At 39.9% G+C, this 17,682-nt stretch overlaps 1 protein-coding gene across 1 annotated transcript; it reads right to left on the bottom strand.

The window, feature by feature from the left end:
* Positions 1-178: 178 nt before the first annotated feature.
* slc17a7a (solute carrier family 17 member 7a) lies at positions 179-17,296 on the bottom strand. The gene is made up of 13 exons (XM_067570668.1): positions 17,141-17,296; positions 8,300-8,552; positions 7,664-7,782; positions 7,226-7,340; positions 7,011-7,098; positions 6,669-6,755; positions 5,905-6,047; positions 5,467-5,616; positions 4,716-4,848; positions 3,676-3,786; positions 3,290-3,417; positions 3,100-3,169; positions 179-3,013 (listed from the first exon to the last, which is right to left on the bottom strand). Exons 1-13 carry the CDS (start codon positions 17,200-17,202, stop codon positions 2,709-2,711), a joined length of 1,764 nt encoding a protein of 587 aa, XP_067426769.1. The 5' UTR covers positions 17,203-17,296; the 3' UTR covers positions 179-2,708.
* Positions 17,297-17,682: the final 386 nt, after the last annotated feature.

Below are 17,682 nucleotides of genomic sequence, written 5' to 3'. Positions count from 1 at the left end.
TCTAATCTTTGCCTAAAATCACACAGATAATCCTGCATCCATCTGTCCTGAGAGAAGGAAAGAGAGAACTGACATGGCGCTCATGATGTAAAAAATACTCAACACTCATTTAATGTGTCATCATACTCTTTAGGTGATAAATCCTGCTGATTGTGCTGACATAGTGACATAGTGAATCTTAAATTGTTGCTTAAATTTTATTATACACAAGGATTTTTCACATATACATCTTTTATACATAGAATATTTTCCACATATTTGCATGTTTAAATATTATCATTTTGTTTTTATTTTCACACTGATTCCCACCAGGTAACCACACATTTCATCAAGAAGGAGGAAGACAACATCGGAACAGTCATAAACTGAGACAAAGAAGAAACTTGATTAAAAATACACCAATACAACACTTAAAAATGAAATTGTTCACAGGAATGATCATTCATGCCTTTAAGACATTTCTCTCAAAACAAAATGGTCATTTTCTTTAGTCACTTTTTGAAATAATTTATTAACATACTAACACATTTTGCCATAAACCCATAAATCCTTTTTTACATTCCAGCAGTGATTTTTTCTCTCTCACAAAAGTGAGATCAAATCACAAACCCTCTACGAGTTAAATAGACTTGATCTGAAAAAGAGGCATCTCCAAATGTGCTTTTAATTTCAAGATAAATTGCTGTGTGTCAGCATGACTTGTGAGTACACGCAGAATGTGTGTGTGTGCATGCACATGTTTTTTCATGTCTGCTGGCTCTGTCTACTGCATGTGGAGGTGCAAAGAGTTGCACTGTGCAGCTCGCACAATACAGTATGACAGTTCACCTCCTGAATGTTAGTGTCCTCTCAGGAGAAGTTCCTCTGGACTATTCACTCAATTACCCAGCTGTCAGTGCATCAAGATGGAGAGATAGCTGCTTTTAAAGGGCTTTAAGAGGAGCTGAAGTGATTGGCTATGACTGTTACCAAACCTTAACACACCCTCTGATAATACATGATAATAAATTCTTCCTAATCCCACCCTGTTTCGCTCTGTGCGCCAGGGTTGCACTTCACAGTCATGTAAATACCAAATAGCGTGCCACCACTCCCTCTGCACACTGTGCGTGGTGTTTTTGAGTGTGCTTGCATGAAATTAGCACCCTGTGTGTGTGTGTGTGTGTGTTGGTGTGTAAAAGGAAGAGAGGGATGGCGGGGTACCGCACTGCTGTGCTCATTAAAACATGCTCACTGCACAGTGTTTCAGCACCTGCACCCAACACAACAACACATTCACTATCACACACACACACACACACACACACACATAGACAATCTGAAAAGCTCAGAACTGACGTTTTGGTACTAGAGACATGGAAACATCACCAACAAATATCAAAGACTGGAGGAGAAGACAGAGAACTTCTTGTTGAATACAGGGAGGAAGACGGGGGTGGGGGGAGAGGCAGCCACAGAGACAGAAAAAGGCAAAAACAGAGGCAGCATGTTCTGTGATGCCTGGGAATATCTGAACTATAGTCCCACGCTGGTTTAAAACAGTTAATCAACTATATCACGCACACTTGACTTGTCTTTACAGGCCGCCTCTCCAGCGGGCGCGTACACGCCACATGAAAAGTCAAAAGTGTGAGATGATTGCTCATGATATGTGCCTTGTGACCCATGAGCCTAGCTGTACATGACCTAGTTAGGTCAGACTCAGGTGAGACTCAGCTAGACACCACATGCAGCTTTGTGCACAAGCTCTAGCACAATCAAATACACACACAAAGCACATAAAGGGGAGCCTGATGTAACAAAAGCTTTACACACAGAATGATACAATAGCTAAGCACCATTTTCCTCTTTGATTAAAAAGTACCAACTACAGTAAATGAAGCCATGTTGAATACCACATGCAAGCATATTTTAATTATGCATGCTTTGGAAATGTAATGTTGCTGTGATGAAGGAAAATTAAATGCATTTCCAGTGTCTTAAGATAGTCTGAAAGGGCCCTCACTTATAAAAACACATTTGCTTTTAGTTTGTGTATTGATTTCTTTTATATCTGAGAGCATTGAGAGTAATATAGACTGGAAGAATCGAGTGTAAGCTTTTTTAGTGACATCACATTTTGTATTTAGTCATTTGTAAGCTCAAAAATTTCACATTAAAAAACCCCAGAGGTGCTTTTCCAGCAAAAAAACCCAACAAAAAACGTAAATGTGAGGCTTACACATAAAAATTTAAATACAACACAATGCCAGTGGCCTGGGAGAGTTGCTGTACAGGCAAAAAACCCACCACACACACACGCACGCACACACACACACAGAATCTCCTATGTGATGTCGTGGAAACCAAACTCCTGACCAATCACAACGAGCTCAGGAGCAGGAAGGAAGTCTGGGAGATGAGTTCAGTTTTTGCAAATGAATACTGTACGTGTTTATGCACATTAACTCTAACACTGACATGCACGTAGCACACACACACACACACACACACACAAACAAGCACACACACACACACACACACGCACAATGGAATGAATCAGATGCGTACTTTTGATATGTGCAATTGTTAATATTGTACAAAAGCACACAGCAGGTCCATTCAGTATTGCAGTGACTCTCTCTTACAATCCCTCTCCAAAAACAATCTTCCTCTTTTCTTTATCTTGTCGTTTTTTTTTTTAAACGTGTATCATGTCAGCTTTTCTTCTATGTCAGCTCCTTTTCTCCCCCATACATGTAAGAGTTGTATCCAGGTGGTTGTACATACTCCTCAGTTTTATCCCAGTCCGTCACCCATCCGGCCCCGGCTCCTCCTCCTCCTCCTCCTCCTCCTCCGGCCCCTCCTCCGTTGGAACCAACCACCTGTTGGCTCATGGCCCCGTACTGCCCACCTCCACGGTAGAGCTCCTCTGTCTCATTGGCCAGTTCATCCTCATCGATGATGCCGCACTTCTCCTCACTTGTGTCCTCTATGTCCGCCCATGGCTGCTTTTCTCCTGATGCAAAGAGTCCTAGTGAAAAAGAAAAAAACTTTTATGTCAGACTGAAGTCTTCTGAACACGCCTAAGAAAACTCTTTCATCATAGTCAAGTCATACCATAGAAAATCACTCCTCCATAATGAACGAGGGAAGCTATCAGGAAGACATACTGCCACTCCTCACGTGTCTGAAATGATGTAAAAGATATTGAAAATAGGTGAGTTCAAGAACAAGTTTGCCTAATCTCATTTACCATTAAAATATTACCATTTTGAAATTAAAGTTGATGGAAGTGAATGTTTTTTACCTTGTGTTTGGTCATGGCTCCCACTATGAGGGGACAGACCATTCCAGATAATGTTCCCACCCCGTTTGAGATGCCCATCAGTATGCTAGCATAACGAGGCGCGATATCCAAGTGATTGACATTAAACCCTGAGTGAAGCAAAAACAGTGCACAACATTATGATCCCCAACTTCTTATGGTTTTTCACTTTCAGTGTTACTGAAGCAGATGTTTGCACTGACATTTCTCTCAACAACACAGTAAAGAGAAATAGATTTACTGCAACAACCTGTTAAATCCAAATGTTCTTGCAAATTGTTGATTCAATAATTCACACTGAACTAACAACAACAGCAGGTCTTATTATATCAAGTTTTCAGCTCATTTGTTCATGACCTTGTTCATACCTGAGATAGCAAATCCACTGAAGCCAACAGCGAGGACCAGGAAGGAAATGGCAACACCTTTTGTGTGAGAGTATCCCACCACCAGCAGGAGGGTGGCCTCCATTCCAAAACCTGAAACATCCAAGTTAACACTTCAAAAATTAACATGGAGAAGGGAGGATTCTCTGTCTTAACAATCAATGATCCTTTGTTATACAGCAGTGCATCATATTTGCTTTTAGAAATGAAACGTGCTCATTTACATGCAAAAGAAAGATTGACTCAACCTTTAAGTTGTGTTAAAATATTAATATCATCCCAGTAGTGGCTGCTGTTGCTCTTCAAAGACTCAAAATGAAAGTTGCTGGGTAAAATGTGTCAGACAATGATGTTATTAATGTTGGCGATTTAAATCTGAGGGGGAAATGGAAGCAACACATACACAATCAAAAATGAATTAGTTTCTTATGATTGGAGCTCATTGGGAGGATATTTGTTATTTAGTTTGTCAATGTCTGATTGTTCTTTATGTTGATTACACTAAAGCAAATATGAACTTCCATTTTTATCCACCTGATGACCAAATGTGCTCATGTCTAAGTGTCTGTAAAATGTTTTTTTACATTATTATCAGTCACAGCGGTCAGATATGTTGTCACACTTTACTCTGTTTAGGGCCAGAAATGTTGAGTTTACTTCAAGATTTGGAGGTTTCTTTGAGTGAGGTGATATAATGTTCTTTAGTATTTACTCAAAGTCTGACTTAACCAAGAGTGAGTTTAATTTTTCTTGTGTTAAGCCAATATTTATCTTTTATACTGCGTGTACTTTTCAATTTTTTACAGCATCTCACAACATTCAAGCACAGATTTGCGAGCACTTACATACACAAACTTAAGCGGCAGGGTGAAAGAGTTTTAACTGTCCCGCTATTTCAAATCAAGTCACACTGTAGTGGCACGCACAAACTCTCACACTGTCTCGAGCTTTCTTTTTCCATCCATTTTCATTCCTCCTCCCCCCTCCTCCGACCACCACCCTTTACTGTTTGACACGCTCACCCCCACAGTTCATTAGCTTCCTGACATTCGTGGTAGACATCAGGTTGTGGGTTCTCAGGTAGTCTGCCAACTGGCCTCCAATGGGCACGATGATTGTCATCACCAGATGAGGCAAAGCTGACACCAAACCCACCTGAGAGAGGAAAGGGGAGAGTGAGTGAGAGAGACCAGAATAATGTTTTCATTTCTAGAAAATTAGAAAGAATGAGAGGCCGAGGGTCAGTTAAAACATGTCTTGACATCCAGGCTAAATTTTTTTCAAAGTGTTTTAAAAAAACGTCGTAATAAACATAAGCTCTGTGCCACTAATAGCTGAAGATTGATTGATGGGTGGATGTCATGATATAATTGGTTGAAACTTTTACGTAAGCACACATCATTTTGTTTTACAGGAAGAAAACATTATTGGATTTTGCTATAAGAATACAAAGAAATAGATTTTTTTGTATTTTTTTGGCATACATTGTTAAACAGGTGCTCAGTATGACCAGGGATGTGATCTAAAAGGGTTAAAAAAGCATTTTTCATTTCATCTCGACTTTAAGAGGGAATTCTGTTATTTTTCACTGTTTCTTATTATCATAATTGTGGCTTTTCTGATTATGAGTCATAATATCTTTGCACTCGCCATCTCTGATGTAGAGATTTTGGAAACGCAACTATGACAAAAGACAAAACAGCTTGGATTCAAGGTCAAACTATAGTTACTATAAAATAAATCTGAGTAGCTCTATAGATTATATGATCTCACCTTGCTGATCTCAAAGCCAAAGACTTCTTCAAAGTAGGCTGGCTGGCTGATGAGCAGCAGGTAGAAAGTCCAGCTCCTGCAGAAGTTGGCCACAATGATGGCGTAGACTGGCATGGAGGTGAAGAAGTGTCTCCATGGGGTTTTAAATTTCTGCCACCAAAAGGAATAAGACATTACTGGGATCCACTGACTACAGAGAACTAGAGAGTCAGCCAAGTGTGTGTGTGTGTGTGTGTGTGTGTGTGTGTGTGTGTGTGTGTGTGTGTGTGTGTGTGTGTGTGTGTGTGTGTTTGTGTGTGTGTGTGTGTGTGTGTGTGTGTATAAACACGTGCCGTGAACACTTATGTGTATAGGCATCCACACTATCTGTGTTTGTGTGTAGGTCTAAGAGATTGTCAATGTTAGATTAAAACAAATGAGCATCATATAACACCGTACGTGGAGAGGATTGAGAAATGATGCTGACTCTCCGATTGCATCTTCAATGTACTTCCTCTCCTCCGGTGTGATGGTGGGATGGACTGCGGGACTCTCGTACGACACCAGAATCCAGAACAAATACCAGAATATCCCAAAGCTGCCTGGGAGAGTTAAAGTGTACAGCAGTGAGAGAGAAAGAGAGAAAATAAATGAAAAGTAGCTACTAAGAATTCCTCCCAGGTTACTGTTGATGCTGTGCAGCTCAGCTGTAAATTGTGTTGAGTTTGTGAGGAAATCAGGTAGTGTACCTTTAGGGAAGTATAAATGAACACTCTCAGTACAGAAGCAGATGAAAAGATGCAAGTACATTTCAATACATTTTTAAAATTCCTAAATTTTAGCCAGCGCCAAAGTCTGCACACTCAGAGGTTTGTAACATCAAAGACATACAGTATAAGTTCTTGAGTTTCATATAATTGCTCTCGAGCTGCAGAGTTGCTGCACACATTACTATGCTGCAGTAGTTCTCAAACTTTTTCATGTCGAGGACCCCTAAACTGACACAAATTAGACCGCAGTCCCCCATTTGATAAGATTTTTGCTTTCACATGTTTTATTACAGAAATCGTATGAAACTCATGACCAAAATATTCACACATTCTGTCATTGTGTTACATATGGATGGAATTATAGTGAATATAAATTATTCCCCACTTTGAGAACCCCTGTTATACTGCTATACTATACTGTACACATACATATTTGACTATAAGGATACTAACCATAGACATAGAATACTGAAGGCCACCCAGTGTATTGCACCAGTATCCCAGCTAAAGGCATGGCCACCACCGCCCCCGCATAGGACCCTGAGAAGGCATCAAGCACAAAGACAAATGACAAATTATCATTTTTTCCCTTTTAGTCATACAATATGTTAGGCATTTTGTGTGCAGAAAATATGTACTATTATGAAGTGGCCATGGAAATCCACATGTCCAGTATGTTTAACCTCTTCCCAATCTCATATTCAAACCCACAGAAATCTACTTTGTGGGATCTGAAAGTTTCTGAAGATATAAGAGATTTCAGGGAAATGTGTCAGTCGGATATTGAAACTTTACCACAAAAGGCTGTTGTGGCTAATCGACTTCTCTCCAGAGGAGGAGCCCACTTGGCCCAGATCCCGTGGCAGGCTGGGTATGATACACCCTGAAGAACACAAGATGGTCAGGAAAAAAAAACTAACAAAAAAAACCACTTGCTGTTTCATACAATATGTACACACAGTCATGCACAGAGTTCTGCAAGCATGTGTGCACACAGACACATACTTTACCTCGACAAGGCCCTGACATATCCTGACCAGTATGACGCAGCTGTAATGGCAGCGTGCGGCAGAGGGAATCAGCATGTTGAGGGTGGATGTGGCCACGATGGCAAAGCCAAACACTCTTAAAGACACAAAGACAAACGCACTGACTCAGATTGAATACTCAACACTAACAGCAACAGCAGAACAAGAATGACGAGAGAAAAAAACATATCATCACTGTCAAAGGATGGTCAGATGCCTGTTCTTTCTATGCTGCTACATCTGCTTATATAGACCATGTTGAACTGAATTCTTTGTGTAGTCTGATACTGCTCAAAGCTTAGAAATTGATTCAAGGAATTAGCTCAATATTTGTCTTTTCATAACCAGCACAATAATGAACTGTTCAGATTACAGAGACGCCCACATTGGAGAAGATATTGTAAAGTTGAAGACATTCACCTGTTGGCTGCAAATTTTTGACATATAAAACCACCCGGGATCTGCGTGACGATGTAGCCCCAGAAGAAGGAGCCGTGAATCATCCCCACTGTCTCAGGGTCCCAGGTGAACTGTGCAGCCTGGAGATATATGTATATATATATGTATTGAAAATATGTTTCCTTTAAAACAGAGGAGATAGCTGTACACTGTAAGATTTTAAAGATAGTCACAATCAAAGTCTATCTTTCTAAATTTTCATCCCTATTCTGATGTACTCTCAGCTTCCTAAATATATTCTATGAAATTATTAGTATAGTTTTATTAGTGGAAGTGCTAAAATGAAGAAGTAAAGTGATGAATGGGAAAGAGAGCAAAACATGAGAGTATATATGCTTATGTCTTTACATTGCGATGACACTTCACTTCATAAGTACATATGGCCTGTTTGCTCTATCATTTTGTTCTTTCTTTCAGAGAAACAATATCTATCAATCAGGTTCTGAACAAAAATGAAGACCGTAAAGAAACAGAAACAAATCCTTAAAAACATGTCATACATGGAACGCTTGTCTAACAGTGCAAACATCCCTCTCAAAGACAGACAGAAGCAGTAAAGGCAGATATGAAGACTTTGATTTCTGTTGTGCCACTTACCACCAGTACTTCTTTGTTGCCTTTGTAGACAGTGTGGTCATTGACCATGCTTACGATGGCCACACCCAGGTTGCACCGGATGCCGAATGAGATGCAGAATCCCAGGCCAGACAGGATGGCGATGATGTACCGCCTCGGCAAGCCAAAGCAGGTACAGTCCACCACCGGCAGCTCCTTCTCCTCCACCAGCTCAGGACGGCCCTCCGCTGATAACTCAATGGTTTCTCCATTGGGCTGCCTCTTTTCAATCAGCCTGAGAGGAGACACAAAAACAATGCATCACAGTGATCAAGGTGTTCAATCCAACAGTGCGACACGGTAAGAATATTTTCTGGATATATTTATTTGTTGTTTGGCTGATACATGCAGATAGCTAAGCACTTTTCCCTTAAAAAAGAGACACGGAGTAGTTCCTGATGGAAATAAGGGGAAGAGGGAGAGATCAGAGTTAGATGACACACTGATGCAAACGGGGATTTCCAGGGAGTATGGGGAACATTTCCGGCTCAGATGATGCTTTAAAAAGAAGTCAATATGGATGTAACAGCTTGCAATGCAGGAAACATGGCCTGGTGTCAGCAAACATTTTTTTAGCAAAACACTGATCCAAATCTATACATTTCTCACTGTGAAGCAATTTAAAGTAGTTTCTCAAAAGTATGAGAGATATTTTTGTGGGGTCATCATGTTATTCTTAAGCTGTGACAAGGAGTATATATATCTTTTCTTCATCCATGTTGTTACTGCAGAGATTTTGTAGTATTTGTCTTCTCTTCAAAGGCTCACACACACACACAGAAACACACCTCCATGCAGACAACATGCACCATATTGGGGTCGTGTCTGAGTCAGCATGTCGCAGTGTGTGGAAGCAGCTGCCACTAACCGTGGAGCAGCTAGTTCGCTAGGACAGCACATCCCCCCCAGCGTCTGCTCCTTTAGGATACCTGGGACCTGCTGCCACACCGGTGCTGTACAAGATGGCCACTCTCTCAGGCACAAGCAGGAGCTCTCTATAGATCTGCATCCAACCACATCGTATTACCGAACAGAAAGGTGTGTGTTTTTATACTGTGAGGTCATTCACACAGTGTGAACGTGCAGAGAAAGCGAGGAAGTGTGAACGATGAAAAAATCTTTCTTTCAGATGTCCTCCTTAGCAAAACATCAGTTTGTACATTCTGTATGTGCATTATTGTTTTGTAGATAAAGGGGAATGTTCACACATTTAGAATTCATGCCTGAACTGCTATACTGAGAAAAAAAATGTATTTGACGTGTTATATCCCAAACATCTGTTCTGTCATACACTAAAATGTCTTTTTGGCAGCCAGGGACCTTCTGAATTTTCCTTAAGATTATATGAGTAACCAAATTTGTCTTAAAAGACACAGAAAGGTGTTGTTATTTTAGGGTAATGGCTCAATTTGTGCAACACTTTTTGTGGCAAGCGTCACTTTTTTCCACAGGAGTCAAACAGAGAAGTCAGGAGAGCGGCCATCTGGGTATTACAACCTCCATATTCTAAACAACACCCCCCACTATTTCAACACACACACACACACACACACACACACACACACACACACACACACACAGATGCAGAAACATATATCTCCAGAAAGCACATACATGTTTCTCCAGTTAAATTAGACATAGTGCCACATTTTCCACATATATGTTTTAATGTGATTGCGAGTGTGTGTGTAGTTCTGAGTATGTCTGAGTTCACAGCGAAGCGGGCTCGTGTGTCAGCCGTCCACTTTCCATTGGGCTGATCCAGTTAGTCAGTGAGCTGGAGAATTATGCAGAGAAACAGACACAATCACCACAAGGATTTGTTCCATGTGACAAGGATGATTGCATTTTTAAAGAGGTGTTTCAAATTTGAGCTACAAATATGGTAGACAAGTGTTTACTGCATTGAACACTGTTCTGTTTTTCAGGCAAATATTAGAGACAATCCATCTCTCTCAGGCTCTCAGCACACCCAAACTCTAAAATAACTTATTCACGCACGCTAACACAAGACAAGTCAGACTCTGACACTGGTTAATTATTGATGTGTTTTTGGGTGGGATAAATAATTCACTCTAGCTTTTACACCATAATCTGTCAGTATCTATCTATCTACTGGCCTGTCTGTTTCTGCGTATACTGTACACTCTGTCTCATCCATGCAGTCATTATATTTCTTAGTTATGCATGTGGATTGCGCTCCCTCCCCCATTTCCACACAGTAGACTGCATAATCTCTTTATACATACATGCAACCAGTCAATAAACAAACAAACAAAGTGATCTATACAACAAACTTGGATGCATCATGAGATATTCTACTTGTCAAGTAAAGCACAATGAACAGAAAAAGTAATACTTTGTAAAGCAACGTTTTAGAATTTGTAAGAGATTAGAGAGGCTGCATCCTCTCCCTCTCCCTCTCTCTCTCTCTCTCTCTCTCTCGCTCTCTCTCTCTATCTCCCCCCCTCTATCTTAATCTGTCACAACATTCAGATTAGGATTACAAAAATGATTTACTTCCGGAAATGAATATGGAAGGACAGACTAGCGCTGGGCGCGGCTCAGCATGTTTCTCTCTCTGTGACGACACACTGCTGGGTTCATGCTGGCCTTTCATTCACTTTTTCAATCCTTTTGTAAATCACATTGCTTTCACTTGCAGTTATCTTATTACTATTTATTGATTTCCGAAATGTTCTATTTTAGAATTATTTATAGAGAAATATCCTTTATTCCATTATTGGTTTAGCTACAGCACATGCAGGCACATCATATACATTTGATACAAAGCTGGAACAATTAGTCAATTCATTTATTAGTCAGTAGACAGAAGATCAATTGGTAACTACTTTGATGATTGAATAATTGTTTTAGTCATTTTTCAAGCAAAAATGCCAAAAATTCACTGGTTTCAGCTTCTCAGATGTGAAGATTTGCAGCTTTTCTTTGTCATATATGACAGTAAACTGAATATCTTTTGGTTTGGGACTGTTGGTCGGATAACTCCAGACATATGAATATGTCTCCTTAAGCTGTGGGAAATTTTAACAGGCATCTTTTACAATTTTCTGACAATTCATAGACTAATGATTAACCAAGAAAATGATCTGCAGATTAGTCAATAATGAAAACAATCGTTAGTTGCAGCCTAATTTAATAGTAGGTGCGCTGGTTTCTGGACATGGAGCTTTAGCAGATGCACCTCAGTGCATTGAACACAATACAAAGGGAGATTAAATTGATGTCACAAAAAGGAAGGTGTGTACATCTTTTCTGTTGAATCATTTGGCCACACTCGCACTCACCGCTATCCTTCTCTGTGTTAAACAATTGTGCTGACTCGCCCCGTGAGTGGAGCTCAGTATCCTTCTTCAGAGTCCTCATTAAACCTCAAGACAGATTGCAGCCTGACACCTACACATATGCTATCAGCTAACGAGGCTAGCCCACAGCAAAAAAAAAACAACCTGCCACTAATTATGGATGCTTCCCACTAAAGGGCAATCTCACTAAAGTGTGTGCAAATGTCCCAGAATAGCTGACTAGCTGTGGGTCTCCCTCTTCTGATATTCTAATATGGTGTTTTAAGGCGGCACTGCCCTTTCAGTTTATAAATAAATACAGGTATCTTGACATAAATCAGCATTTGTCACTATGCCTGCCTGGCTGATGGAGGTTCCTGTGCATGTAGAGGTATGAGACAAACACATTAGAAGAGTTGTCCCTGGACATTTGCCTCCGTGTGAGGCTCACAACACTGTGAGCTTCCACTCAGCTGATGTAGCGTCTCTCGTTAGCGTAGCGAGGACTTGATTGGTCTCAGCTGGCAACAATTAATGAGCGAGAGAGCATGAGCAGGCAGGAGTCCCGTGACCTCAGGCTCTCTGAAATATCATAATTACAATAGTAGCAGGCTCAGAGGAGACCTAGTAACTACTCACACCTCAAACTGTGCACTTCACTTGACCATAGGCCGCAAAGTTCAACCCACAATATAAAACCTGAATAAAAATCAGACAGGAAATGCAGAAAGTCAACTTAACAAAGTTGTGTTAGAAAATAAAGACTTAAATGCCTTTACACACTGGATCTGAAGTATTTGATCCAGTTAATGTAACTTTTTCTTTAGTAGATGTAACCCAAAAATATACAAATATTAAAAAAGATTTGCATTTTCATATTGAGTGTTATTAATAATCAAGGTGAAGTCAATTAAATATTGAATTCAGTGCACACTAATTGTTCCTTCATCCATGGATTATTTAATCACATGTAATGTAACAGCCAGTATGATAGAGTGTCATTGTTTCTTTTCATACGGAGGTGAATATCTGTCCACACTGATCTCAAACAACTGCTCTTCTCTTGATGATGAAATAATGCTCATGATTTTAATTTCATGTAATTTTGCATGTAGACTACGACTCGCACCACATCACAAAAATACCACTGTGACACTCACGTGCTGGCTGGTGACCTGGGACCTTTGTTACCCTGTATATTAAATTCACCAATTCACAGAGCGTTCTCTGTAATCCTCTCATAAGAGGATGATAGAGAGAGAGAGAGAGAGAGAGAGACAGCAAGGGAGGTTGACAGTAAAAATATTATATAACACCAGACACCCTGGTCATTATTTGTCCACAACATGCTGAATTGATCCTGCATTGTTCTGTATGTAACCTAAAATAATAAAGTTAAAATAATTCAGTTAGTTAAAATAATAGCTAAAAATGGTTTCCCCTTCATTCGTCCTCTATTTGTGGGTGTTTGGAAGTACGCGTGGCAGCTTGAGGAATTTTTGAATTCAAATTTCCGCAGTCATTTTGTAATTTCGATAGTGGTGTCTCCCCCTTTCCTCTGCGAGCCTCTCACTCTCCCCGAAGTGAACAGATTGGGTCTCTGTGGGACTGTGTCACCCAGGGAGACACCCTCCTCCCCATCCTGTCACACCACTTTTTTTTTTTTTTCTCTCACTCTCTCTCCTGTGTGGACACAAACACACTCGTGACCTTCATAGAGTCTATTATCTAAAAGCTCACATAGTATAACTCAATCACTTATGCACTCACACAAGTCAATTTCATTTGTATAGCCCAATATTGGAAATCACAAATTTGCTTTAGGAGGCTTTACAGCCTGTACAGCATACAGTACAACATCCTCTATCATTAGACTCTTGATTTGGATAACTCCCCTAAAAAAAACATTTACACTTTCACAATGTTTCTCACAACCTTTACCGGACAGCTAACAATGAACTGAGATGTGTCATAATATGATCATCACATTAAGATACATGAAGATGCTTCTTATCTTCATCTTATCTTGCCTCCCAGTTCTGCTGTGTGCCACAGTGTTTCTTTAACACATGGAGGCAGTGTAAATATGTGTGTTGACATCATGGATACAAACAGCATTGCTGCCAATAACCGGCTGTGCTGAGAGGCTGCAGCTGACTTTCCAAACTGCTCAACTTTGATAGATCCATCGTCTGTGAAGAACCTTCCATAAACCTGTGTGCATGCAGACACCCCCACACACAACAATACAGGTACAGTGAGTAACACACTGGTAGTGATGGATAGTGCGGAAGTGCCTCAGATGTAGCACTTGCTGTCCTTTTCACTAAACTTGAGTAAATTTCTAAAACACCCTGAGTGATGTTTTTCTGCCTCATCTACAACGACGGCCGGCGGAGAAGTCATCTTTTGGCTTCAGTTTTAACATTATCACTGCCATTGTTATAGCTGCAATGATTATAATCATCACAGTCCCTGCACTGATGTGAGATAGTCATATGTTAAGACAGATATTGCCTAAGCTTTGGTCTTCGTATACTGTATTTTACATTTTTTACATTGTTTTTTTCTTCCATTATGAAAATATTTACATCTGACATCAAACCAGCTACACTGTATTCTGCAAAAGTGACAAAAGTAACTGCAATGTTACATTTCACATGTTTCTTGGCTTGCACATGTCTCTGGGTGTGCTTTAATTATTAATGTCAAGAACACGCTGCAATATATAACAGAACAATTGACAATAATTCTTAAATGGATATGAATGCTATGATTAAAATAATGGCATTTTCTTCTTCTTGTAGATTCACTTAATTAGTTCATCCAACCATTATTCAAATATTTTATTTAGACCACCTTTCAGACCACTGTGTAAAGCAAATGACAACGAAGCACTCCACCATAAGTAAAATGGATTAAAAATGGATTACCTGTTTATATTCTGCACTGCCTTATGTGTAGTGAAACATAAGCTCTCCTTGTGGAGCCATGCAATCCTGCAGATGCAGACAAATAGCAGATTCATTTAAAGTCTTTTAATAAACCAATTTAGGGGATTTTTCTTGGATGCAAAATGTCCATGGGGTGCTATTAGAGACTTTGCATTTGGTGCTGAGGAGACAGTTGTAGCACGAGTGTGTGTGATTATAATTCATTTAGTGTTGTGAGGTACTTCCTTGACACAAGGAGATGAATAGATGATATTCAGGCATTAATTTAAAGATGTTAAAAGAACAAATGCTAAGAGGAGAGATGCAGAGTGCGCTTGACCTTACATCTCTGAAGTTTATGCTTACCTAGTGGAGTTTAATATAGAAACAGGAGATGCATTCTGATGGAGAAAATGTTTAAATAATAGATGAACTCCTGGCTGCTTTCATCGGGAGGGATCACAGTTTTGTGTGTGAGGTGGTGAGATTGCACACAGACACACTCATCTATCCACACAGTGCAGGGATGCCCTCTGCACATACATTTGCACACAGGCACTCATATATACACATATACAGATGCCTCAAAGCACACAAATGTATATTTTTCACATCCATTTGAACCAAATATTCACTTTTATATATGAAACCATTACTTGTACCTAACACTGTGGCCACATAAAACCCAAGTTCACTAGTTAAGCTGAAGAAACGCCCACTAAAACCAATCTGAATCCAATCTGATACATCGCATCTCTCACAGCATCAGCCGTGGCTGTGCACATGGCTCACGACCAGTAAGAGAGAAAATGCCTGAGATTTGCATGTCTGTTAATCTGGGAGACCCCAATAGGATGAAAGTTGTCTGTGCTGGTGTCTCAATGGCTCGATGGATGGATGGATGGATGGATGGATGGATGGAGGAGGAGGAGGGAGCGGCTGGAGGAAGTGACATGGGCTGGGATGGAGTGAGTGGGAGGGGAGAGTTTAGGGATTTGCGTGGCTCGACAGCTGGACTGAAAAACAGGCTATTTCAGGACGGGATTTATACGTTTAGTTGCTACCTCAAATCCTGAGAGAGCGAAAGCTTAAAGCAATGGTTATTGCAGCAGGTTCTATCAGTGTCTTTAATCTCTCTTTTTCACTGAAATATTGTCAGCACACCAATCTCTGTGTCACAACTTTTGTACTGATATTCTATTTACTTAGATATATCCGGCACTTTAACACATTATTATTTATGAATAAGAGACTCCAGTAAAATATGTTGATCATTTCTTTAAACATTTCACTGGCACAGACATTAAATATAACGAAGATCTGCTTCTTCATAAACTGTCTCAAAGATTCATTACTCTGAATTAAAGGCTGCAGAGGTGATACAGATGTATGTTTTTTATTTGTCTCTTTTTTGATCAGCCACACAAAGTGGTTACAATATTGTCTTTGCTGTATAAAACAGTTTCTTAAAGTCAGTGTCCTTGGTGGATTTCATGAATAAGGCCTGATATCTCATGGTTCAGTGATCAGAGAAAGACAGTGAAAGCTTTTATCAGAAAGACCTGAAATGTTACACAAACTCAAGTTTGCTACATGTTTCATAGTGTAATCTTCATTCTAGAGAGTGTGAAATAAATCATGTCAAAATTAGTTATCAGAAATTTAAAAAACATGAAAATATTCCATGTCACATTGAACTACTGTGTTAAATGAATATAAAGGAATCTAATTGACCTCCATGCTAGACTTGAGTAGTATAATGGTAATTATTCAAATGTTTATTATTATAGTTGATGATATCTAATTATTATATTTGGAATAACTCTCATTTTAAGTTTACTAAAACTAAAAATGCTGAAACATAGATAGATAGATAGATAGATAGATAGATAGATTTGACGGCTAATTGAGGACTTTAGTTCCATCTGGGCAGTGCTCTCATTCAGCCAGGTCGTGCCAATAACGCACGGAAACATTATGTAACATCACTTTCTTTTCGTCTGAAACAGCAATAAACCCAATCTACTCTGAGCTCGGCCAAATCTGACAAGAGCTAAATAAAAAAATACATACAATATAAGTATGCAAGTATAAAAAAGCACACTCCAGTCCCACATGCTTAATATAAATGCACAATATTCACTGCACTTTGTGCTCTAAAAATTTCTCCTGATAAAATCCCAATTATGGACTTCTGGTTTAGTTTATGCCAGAAGTGGATGCTTTGTTTTCGTACCGAATAAAACCAAACTAACCACGAAATGACAGCCAAAGATTTTCTCCATCACCAGAAGGATTTTACACCCACTTTCACCCACGTACAGCATCTTTCACTGCTCTGTGCGCTGCGCCAAGCTGGACTTTTGCCGCTATCTATCTTAACCCAACAGTCGCCTATTTTTCCAGTTAAAATCGACAAAAAAAAACTTTTCCTCCACTAGAGAGTTACAGTTTAGAGGAGAGAGGATGGAAACCCGCAGCATGATGAACTGCGGTGTATCGCACAACAAAACTATCTTCAGTAAACGGGTGAAAAACGGGAAAAGTCAAGAGTGGAGTCAGGAATATTTGGAATAGGTTTGTACCTGTGAATTTTCCCCAGAGTTTTGCCCGCGACCGCCTTAAACCTGTCTGGTCGGATCTCCATCCTTGCAGCTCCTTGACCCGGCCGGTGTGCTGATGTCCCGCGCGCCCTCCTGTCCTGCCTGAACGCGCACAGTCCTCTCTCTCTTTCTCCGTGCCCGCACCAGCCTCCACTCACTGAGAGGCGTAGGCCTCTTTAGTTCACTGTAAAAATCACACGGTCTAATAAAGCAACTGTTTTTGACTAAAGCGTGGGCTGTGGGGTTGAATAGTCTGCACAGGTCGTTTGTGACAAATCTAAACCTATAGCGCGCGCGTTACTCAGGTGTTGTTTTCAGTCTGATTTTAGGGCAGAGCCACTCATGAGAAAACATCATGCCATCATACTGAGAAAGAGCTACTATCGTCTAATATTAGTATGAGAGTGAAGTTGGAAATTGTAAAAGACAAATTAACACTTAAGTGACAAAACCCAAACAATATACATGTATTGTTTCTCTCTTGTGCTTCTTTCCTGTTTTGCTTCCTCTTGAGAGTGTGTTAA

The sequence above is a fragment of the Thunnus thynnus genome, chromosome 17 (assembly GCF_963924715.1).
Source record: "Thunnus thynnus chromosome 17, fThuThy2.1, whole genome shotgun sequence".
NCBI lineage: Eukaryota > Metazoa > Chordata > Actinopteri > Scombriformes > Scombridae > Thunnus > Thunnus thynnus.
Note: the sequence above shows the minus strand (reverse complement) of the source record. Positions and strands in the feature narration are given on the sequence as shown.